The 9,513-nt window shown below is 44.3% G+C and overlaps 1 protein-coding gene across 2 annotated transcripts in view; it reads left to right on the top strand.

The window, feature by feature from the left end:
* Positions 1-522: 522 nt before the first annotated feature.
* Cfap54 (cilia and flagella associated protein 54) overlaps positions 523-9,513 on the top strand; it is a 283,006-nt gene continuing 274,015 nt past the window's right edge. The window contains exons 1-2 of one of the 2 annotated variants that reach the window (XM_087557147.1): positions 523-869; positions 2,351-2,787. In XM_087557147.1, the coding sequence (XP_087413273.1) occupies positions 2,456-2,787 (332 nt within the window). In that variant the 5' untranslated portion in view covers positions 523-869; positions 2,351-2,455. 2 annotated transcript variants of the gene reach the window in all.

The following is a 9,513-nucleotide window of genomic DNA, read 5'->3' as shown; positions in this document are numbered from 1 at the left end:
AGAATTCTGTACTTTTTTTTTTTTTTTTGAAGGATCACACATTTCTATTTAGGAGCAGTCTGAGTGATTAACAGTTAAATATCTAACAGAAGACAACAGCTTATTATCTCTCTAACCGTAGCTTAAGACATAGAAGGATTCCGAACGAGCAGAGAGGATCCCCGAGGCTGGCAAAGGCATTAATTATAAGAGCGAACAATTTGCATTATTTCTGAGGGAGGTGTTTACATTGCCCCGCCTTGCCCGTGGTAGCCTCTATGCAGTCTTTCATTACAAGAAGAATGAGGAAAAGTGACACAAGGGAAGGAAGAGTGTGATAAAGGCGGCATTTCCTTACATGAAGATCTCTGAAAGTGTTCTTTTAAAAAACCCCTCAACTATAAGCTAAAGGGAACATAATAGAAACTCCCATCTTCCACAGCGATGATTCAGAATCTAACACCCATTTAAATATTCAGACAGGCTTCCAGAACCCACTGCCAGTGAGGCATTGTTAACAGAAGTGAGTGCAGGGCGGGGGCTGGGGGGGGGGTAGGTGATGACTAAGATAGACCGTTTCATAATTCAAGCGCTTGAGTTTCGTCACATTTCTTTTTCTACCGGCGACTTTGAAATCTGTACACTGTGAGAAAGGTCATTTGTAAAAAAGCTGGGAAGGAGCAGGCCTACTTTGTTCTCTGGCCTCTCCTCTTCTCTGACCACTTTAATTTAATTGGATCCTGCCTCCTGCTGATTCTAGTCGTCACTACAATAGATCGTTCTCAGTAGCAATTTGCACTGGCTTTTGATCTGAAGTGGACAGGGCTGCTAAGTGAAAACAAGGGAAAATGAGATCTGGGAGAATCTAGCAAGCCAATTTTTAAAAAAAGGTATCTATTAATATTTTTGACAAAAGTTCAATGGACACCTTCCCCTCGACCCCAACCTGCATTCTTTAAAAATGTTACAGTTTATATTGCTCACCTCGAATATAAAATACTGGGCATCGAGAATAGACTCTGCCTCTTGGCTGGAGAACTGGTCTCCGACAGTGAGGTTGGTGTCCTTGTGTGTCACTGGTGGACTGGAAGATTCTTTATCCATAGTTACCTGCTCCAGTGAACAATTTCCCCGTGATCTTCCTTTCAAGTATATCAGGGTACAGTGCATAGGACAGAGGAGGGGCTGGCCTTATGAATTAGCATGGATTCATAGGGCCCGGGAGAAATGAGATTGGAACTGGAGGAGATACGCTTGCAGCCTAATGAGCTGCTTAGTATTCAGTGGGTGCAAGGTCACCATCTACGTTTTGTGTGTGAAAAACTTGGTAGTAGTTTTCAGTGTTAAAGACCTGGCATTTAAAACCACCCTCTACCTCTGGCTCTTCAATGAATTTTGGGCTTGCATAGTTTGTAAGGAAAAGTAGGTCTGCTAACTGAGATTCAAATCCCAAATTAATAAATGTGACTCCACGTGGCCTGTGAGAGGCAAGAAAAGAGCATTTCTTCGTTTGTTTTTTCTTTTTTCTTTTTTTTTTTTTTTTTCGGAGCTGGGGACCGAACCCAGGGCCTTGCGCTTGCTAGGCAACCGTTCTACCACTGAGCTAAATCCCCAACTGAAAAGAGCATTTCTTAGTGTTAGCATAACCGTTAGGACTATTAGCCAACGTTATGCATATATTAACCGATAGCGTATATTAACGTCAAGAAGTTAAAGTCGAGTAAAAGGCACATTGATTTAGAACACGGTGACATTTAGGATAAAGCTGAAGTGGAAGTAATTCCATGATTGCCACAGTCACAAGCCCAAACTGCAGAGGGAAGAGAACATAGCCATGCAAGGTGCTTGTCCTAACCAGACTGTCAGAGAGTTCCCTAATTCCGGTTTGGGAATACAGCTTCGACGCTTTCTTTTGGGGGCATCATTAGGACAACAAATTCTGTATGATCACTGGCTTTGCAGCATATAATTAGCCCCTGATGCTCCATTATCCTCTGAGTTTGGTCAAAGTCAAGCTATGTTCTCTTAATCTGTGAAACCAAGGAGCTAGGATAGAAGCTGAAGTATGAAGTCATGACGATTAATGAGAAAAGCAATGTTTCAAAATGCTTGGAATAATTCCCTATCCATTTTAATTATTGTAACCATGGTTATTAGTAGGTGCTCCAAATGGGGAAAAAAACGTAGTGTGAAATCTTTGATGGTTATTTTTATTTTTCTTTTCATCGATTCTTTGTTTTAAAACCCTCTTTCAAGCGGCCTTGGTTATGAATGTCTGTAATCCCTGCACTCAAGAGACTGAGGATGGAGGGTAGTGACTTTGAGGCCAGCATGGGCTAAGCAGGCTGTCGGTACTTTCCTCTCCCTCTAGGGGCCGCTGTGCTTCCGGAAAGCGTGCCGGTGGCTAGGTTGCTGCGAGATCGTTGCCTGGCAACCGCTTGTACACCAGCCCCTAACCTGCTGGACTCTGGTAGACATGGCGTCCTCCAACAACTCCTCCAGCTCTTCTGAGGTATCCCCGGGCTCTGAGACATCGGTGTCGCCGGCGCAACTGCCCCCAACGCCGCCACCGACCTCCACCGCGGTTCTCAAGTCGCCCACCGAGTCCAAGTCGAGCTCCACCATCCCTCCGCACTGGACCCGCTCCGAGGACTTGCTGCCCTCTGCCGCCTTCTACGGGCCCCTGGATGGTAAAAACCCGCTCCTGGCCTCTTGCGAGAAGGAGATCCGGGAGCTGTTGGGCTTTATGAAGAAGAATAAGGCTCTAGCCACCTCAGAGGAACAGAAACACGAATTCCGTCGGAGGTGGTAAGCTGAGGCAGGGCGCTGGGGAGGGCGCCAAGAGATGCCATTGGTGGACCACGACAGGGGCGGGGCCCTGGAGACAAACTGAGCTGTGGGCAGTCCCAGCTTTTAAAGCCATTAGCCCTTCCTACACATTTCAAGTCTTCTTCTCAGGTCAGAATAAAAGTCTGCACAGAAGAGCTTCCTAACTCAGGGTTTGGTCTCAGCGTCTTTTTATGGCCTCTCTTGACTCACCCATGGGTCACAAAACAGAACAAAAGTAGACTTAAGACCAACTCTGAGAAGGTTGCCCAGATCCTTTTAGTTAGGACTCAAGTCTGTCATATTGTGAACTTGTACATTTTATTTTCTTTACATTCCGTTGGGATTACAGAAACTTCTTTTTCCTCTTAACTTGGTGGCTCTTTCTGAGCATCTGATTGATTTTTGTTTGTTTGTTTGTTTGTTTGTTAATCCAGCTTAATCCTGTGAACTAAAAACTACCTGTTTCTAAGATTTGGCTTTGTTCATGTTGCCATGTTTTCTGATCTAATGCATTTCGAAATGAGTAATTACAAGACATATAGGCAAGCAGCAAAGAAAACCAGACTGGCAGATAACTTTTCTTTCTGGTGAATATTTTAAACTACATATTTTGGCCATGCATTTAATATGAATACACGGTTTTAACTTACATTTATTATTTATTCAAACATCTTAACGATTTGCTTGAGCTACATCTTGTACCTAGTAGCTACATCTTTGAAAGGCACTTTTCTCAAAACTAGGAAGGCATCAAGTTAACAGTAAACCCCTCTTCCCCAAATCATATATTTCTGTGAGTATAATCTTGTACTAAACAAAGATGGGACACAGTATTCCCACCCCCACAGCCCCCATATCTACTCCCCTGACCCCCAGTTTCACTTACCCGTGGTCAAAGGCTATGAAAATCTTAAATGGAAAATTCCAGAAGCAAACAGTTAACATTGTTTATAGTCCCTTCTGAGCTGTCTGGTAAAATCTTGCTCTGCCCTGTTCTGACCCACCCAGGATTTGAATCACCCCTTTGTCCAGCACACTGTAGTCTTCATTGGTCCATTTGTTCGTTAGCCATCTTGGTTATCAGACTGACTGTCACAGTAACTCAGGATTTGTGTTAACATCACCCGTATTTTACTTAATAATCATGAAGCCCAAGAGTAATGATGCTGGGGATGCAGATGTACCAAGGAGAAGGTGTAAATTCCTCCTGTAAGTGGAAAAAAAAAGAGTGTTTCAATAAGAAAAAGTGAAAAAATGTATGTTTGAATGACCAAGACCCACAGAACGGATAGATGCTTCGAGAGTCACCATGTTCATGTAACTTTTTTTGTAAAGATTTGTTTATCTTATTTATATGAATACATTGTAGCTGTCTTCAGACATACCAGAAGAGGACATCAGATCCCCTTACAGATGGCCATGAGCCACCATGTGGTTGCTAGGATTTGAACTCAGGACCTCTGGAAGAGCAGTCAGTGCTCTTAACCGTGAGCCATCTCTCCAGCCCACTCATGTAACTTCTATGTAGTTGGTTATACTTGTTCCACCCTAGAATAGCTCATCTCTTATTGTACCTTGTTCATAAGGGACACTTTGTCACGTGATGGCTGATCTTGGTTGTCAACTTGACGCTTCTTGGAAGAAGGAACCTCTTCTGGAGGAATTACCTCCGTCAGATTGGCCTTGTGGAATGTCTATAGGGCGTTTTATTGATTGCTGATTAGTATCAGAGGGTGTAGTCTACCCTGAGCAGTGAGTGCTAATTTTGGTCAGGTGGGCCTGGGTTGTACAAGGAAAATAGCCAAGTAAGCCAAGGGGAAACAAACCAGTAAGCAATGCTCCTCCATGGCTTCTGCTTCAGTTCCTGTCTCCAGGTTCCTGCTTTGAGATCCTGGCCTATTACCACTTGGTCATGGACTGGACTGTAACCCACAAGTGCAATAAACCTTCCCCTCCCCAAAGGATATGTGTGTGTGTGTGTGTGTGTGTGTGTGTGTGTGTGTGTGTGTGAATAGAAGAAAATATAGTATATATGATGTTCAGTGCTAATTATCTCTTCATAAATCTATTAGAGGACTTCACACTAAGCCCTCTGAAAGTAGGGGAGAAGCCAGCAGACACATTTTACAGAGAGAGAGAGAGAGAGAGAGAGAGAGAGAGAGAGAGAGAGAGAGAGAGATTACTTTTCCCTGAAGAGTAAAGCAGGGGATATGGCCAAGGGATATCTGATGACTGTTGCAATTAGAAATGGGGTGGTAAGGAAGATAGATAGAGAAAACCAGAAAAAGGTATCTTATTTTTTTCTTGTTTTTGAAAGTTGAAGACAAAGCAGGATGGTGGTGGCATATGTCTTTAATTCCAGTAGTTGGAGGGCAGAGGCAGGAGGATCTCTGAGTTCAAAGCCTGCTTGGTCTACAGAATTAGTTCCAGGACAGCTAGGGCTACACAGAGAAACCCTGTCTTGAAAAAAAAGAGGAGGAGGAGGAAGAAGAAAAGCAGGAGGAAGAGGAGGAAGAGGAAGAAAGGGGAAGAGGAAGAAAGGGGAAGAGGGATGTTGTTGGAGGGCTGGGGACAATGTATAAGGGTTTCTTTGTAGAGTAGGCTACACAGGAAAAAGTTGTGAAAAAGCTGGGCACTGTGAGAGTAGGAAGAGCAGGTTTAGATGGGAGAAAATAAACTGGAGAGTTTGGTTTTAGAGATACTGCAGTTGTAAGTCAGCACCCAGGCAGGGCTGGAGGTCAGAAGTGAAACACCCCTGGGATTCATCAGTCCATTAACGACGTTTAATACGATGACCGGTAACTTAGCCAAGGGAGTGGGTTTAGGTGCAGAGGACAGTGAAGGGCAGAGCCTTTGGGATGATCCATCCTGTAGTAACCTACAAAGACTGAGAGGCCAGGAAGGTCGGAGGAGAACCAGGAAGTAGCTGGTGCTCCCAGAGCCCGGGAGAGAAAGTGATTCCTGGGAAAGGAAGAATCAACTGCAGCATATCCTGCTGATGGAGGAGGAGGGGAGGGGAAGGGGGAGGGGGAGGGGGAGGGGAAGGGGGAGGGGGAGGGGGAGGGGGAGGGAGTTGTTGACCAAGGAGTGAGGACAAATAAGATAAGATAAAACAACAAACTGAAACAGTGGCTTTTGCCCAGCATGGTGCTGCCTGCCTATCACCCCAACATCGGAGGCTGAGTTGGAGGATCCTGAGTTCAAGGCCAGCTGAGTGAGACCCCGTGTAAAGAAAGCCCAAGGAGAGCACACTACCCACCCAGCCTCGCTCCCACACACGTCCTATCTGAATGGTTTCCCTTTGTCCGACCTCTAGAATCCCGGTGCTCAGCATTCCAGGCCAGAGGTCCACTTTTCTTCCGCTTCCACTGCGTCTCCTCCGTAGCCGTCAGGGTGTTCTTTGCGAGCACATCAGCTGCTCCTAGCTGAAGTCTATATATATTGATTGCCACAGCTTCTAGCATGCACTTAAGACCCTCTTTGTTCTCCGGGGTCTGAGGATCTGCCCCAGCCTTTCCGTTGTCCGAGCTCAGCACTTTTCCTGGGACTTGCCAAAGAAATGCTAGTTTCTTGCCCCAGAGGCTATTTGTGGTTTCCTTTGTCTGGGAGGTTTTTCTTCCAGATTTCCAGTTACCTGGCTCTCCCTCTTCCTCCCTGTCTCTGTTCAGTCATCGCTATCCAAGACAGGTTTATTTTTTTCTTCTTCTGCCTAAATCAGAATTATCTATCAATTGGTATTTTACTTAACTTTTCATTTTCTTGTATATTGCTTGTCTTTTTTTTTTTTATTAAAACATAAAAGCTTCCTGGTAAGCTTGGGATAATTTTTTTTTCCCTTCTGCATTGCTCCATGTCTAGTCGATAGCCTGGGGATTGGAACACAGCAAACACTCCACAGACATTCGATACCGCGGGAACCCGACGACTCTATTATCTTGTATTTTCTCCAGCGTCCAAAACAGATCTATTTCTTTTTATGTCACGTGGAAGGGCGTTTTGCCCGCCTGCGTGTTAAAGTAGGTGGCTCTCCAGTAGAGGCCCAGGGGGAGCTCAATGGCAGCTTGCTTTCAAAGGAGGGGCAAGAGAGGCAAGGTTAAGCTGAGCCAAGGAGAATGTGCACGAGTCAACCAGGCAAACAGAGAGAAAGGAGAGATCCTGGGCTGGGAAGAACCAAGCATCTTGAATGAATAGAGAGAAGCCCATTCAGGGCCAGCCTGGGAAACACGGGTACAACAGTGGGCTATGCCATTAGATGAAGCGGTGGGGCTCGGAGGACTGTAGAGGTCAGCTGCTGGAGGAACACCTTCCTGGGAAGGGATCGCCCTTATGTAATTTTTATTTGAAAATGCTGCTTGGGTGATGATGTCCCAGTGGGGCAAGAGTGGTATTGGGAAGTCGGTTGGGAGCCCAGGAGATAGGAGTTGCTTTTATAACATGCTTGACAGATGGTTTTTCTTAAAATCAAAGCTTTTCTTTTCTTTTTTCTAACTATAGGACTTTCCACAAGCATAAAAATGTATAGTACCAAAAAAAAAAAAAAAAAAAAAAGAAGAAGAAGAAAAAAATCTTGATTATATACGAACAATGCCATTATATAAACGTGTTATATTTTAAAATGAGCTTTTGTCATAAGCACTAGATATTCTGATTATACTGTAAGAATTTTCTTTAGGACATTCAGAACATCTCCTAGCTGTTATAGCCAATCAGCAGAATGAAACTCGTTAGCTTTTTATTCTTAAAGCTGGCCAGGGTGGCCCATGCCTGTGATTCCAACCCCTGGCAGCTGACATGGGGGAATGGTTTGAGTCTGAGGTCAGCCTGGACTATAACAATATGTTTCAGGCCACCCTGGGCTATAGAGGATACTTTTTGCCCCTGCATTACGTAAGGCATTCCTAATGAGCAGCATTCCCGAGCTTCAGATCCTGTAAAAAGAAATAATAAATAAATAAAAAGGAGAAAGAAAGCTCTTTTCTCATTACATAACCCAGATTGACTTAATTAAGCTGGTATTTTGCTTCTATGAATAACAAACCTGACAGTCACCTCATCTGTAAGCCTCGGTCGAATTAACTGTTTTAGGTACAGAATGAAAGGATTTGGGCCCGGCTGGGTAGATTTCTTGAATTTATTGCATCTAAATACTGTGGAACTTCATGAGAGAGACAGCAAGTAGAATACAAAACGAACAAAGAAACTGTCTTTCTTTTCTTATTCCATAAAGGTAGGGGGTGCTACGTCCCCTTTACTCAACTGGGGACCCAATCAGTATCATTTAATTGCCTTAATGAATCAATTGATCTGTATCTGCAGATACTGTCTCATGAATGGTTTGATGAGTACATGTGAGAAGTCAGTACCAATTTGCAGGGTTTTTGTTCGGTTTTTGAGACAGGGTTTCTCTGCGTAGCCCCCGGCTGTCCTGGAACCCACTCCGTAGACCAAGTTGACCTCAAACTCAGAGATCTGCCTGTCTCTGCCTTCCAAGTGCTGGGATTAAAGGCACATGTCACCACCAATTCTATATTCTTCAGTTCTCCTGCTTAACAAGATGTCACAGACTGAGTGGCTTAAAGAAAGCCTTTGTTTGTTTGTTTGTTTTTTGCATAGTTCTGAAGAAACTCTGGGAATCCCTTCTGGGAAGGAGAGTAATCCCCTCAGACCAAGATCCTACTATGTGGCCTCATTTAACCTTAATTGCTTCCTCAGAGGCAGTGAGGTTCCCAGTGCAGTTGCCCCTGTGGGGTTAAGGCTCCAACAGTGTGCTTGTTTCTAGGAGGATTCGTTCTGTTCCCAACAAGGTCTGTGTCTAGGATGTTAGAAGGCAGCATTGGGTAGTTTTAAGGGGAGTTTGGATTTTTTTTTTAATCCCAGAGGCACTCATAACATTCTGGAGAAAGAGAAGAGATCAGTGTCATACTCATAATATTCTGGCCAAAGAGAAGAGATCAGTGTTAACTCAAAGAATGAATAAATTAGGCAATAATTTATTACCTTCTTCATTTTTATTAAAAACCACTTCTATAATACCGATGGCTTGTTTTCATTTTATGTGGTGGGAGGAAGGATTGACTGGATATTTGAGCTCTTCTTGGAATAAAATAAAAGCAAGAATTTTCCCAACCTACCTACTGTTGCTCCAGTCACCATCCCCTCCCCCTTTCTCATCCTTCCTTCCCCTTCATCTTCCCTCCCTTCCTCTTTGCTTCCTCTATACCAGTGGTTCTCAACCCATGGGTCACGACACTATTGGGGATTGAAGGACTCTTTCTCAGGGGTCCCCTAAGAGCACCAGAAAACACAGATTCTGGATTAAAGGGTCGAAGCGTTAGGAAGGCTGAGAACTGCTGCTTTATACTTTCCTTGACTACTGTGGAGTTAGTGTTAGTTGCCAACCTGACAGAATCTCGAATTGCCTAGGAGCCTCTGTAAAACCTGTGAGGGCTTCTTTAAGTTCACATGCCTGTGGGACACCATTTTGATAAGAGGTGGGAAGACCCAGACTGTGATGGCTCCACCCCCTGAGTTAGCATTCTGGACTGTACAGACCGGTAAACATGAGGTCTCGATTTTGGATATATCACGACCAGGCATTTCTTGCTCTTGCTGCCTTGACTCCTCTGTCATGATGGGCTGTACCTTCACTTGTGAAACAGAAGAGACCATTTCCCCTCTTAAGTTGTCTTAAATATCAGAGTATTT

The sequence above is a fragment of the Rattus norvegicus genome, chromosome 7 (assembly GCF_021556685.1).
Source record: "Rattus norvegicus strain SHRSP/BbbUtx chromosome 7, alternate assembly SHRSP_T2T, whole genome shotgun sequence".
Classification (NCBI taxonomy): Eukaryota; Metazoa; Chordata; class Mammalia; order Rodentia; family Muridae; genus Rattus; species Rattus norvegicus.
Note: the sequence above shows the minus strand (reverse complement) of the source record. Positions and strands in the feature narration are given on the sequence as shown.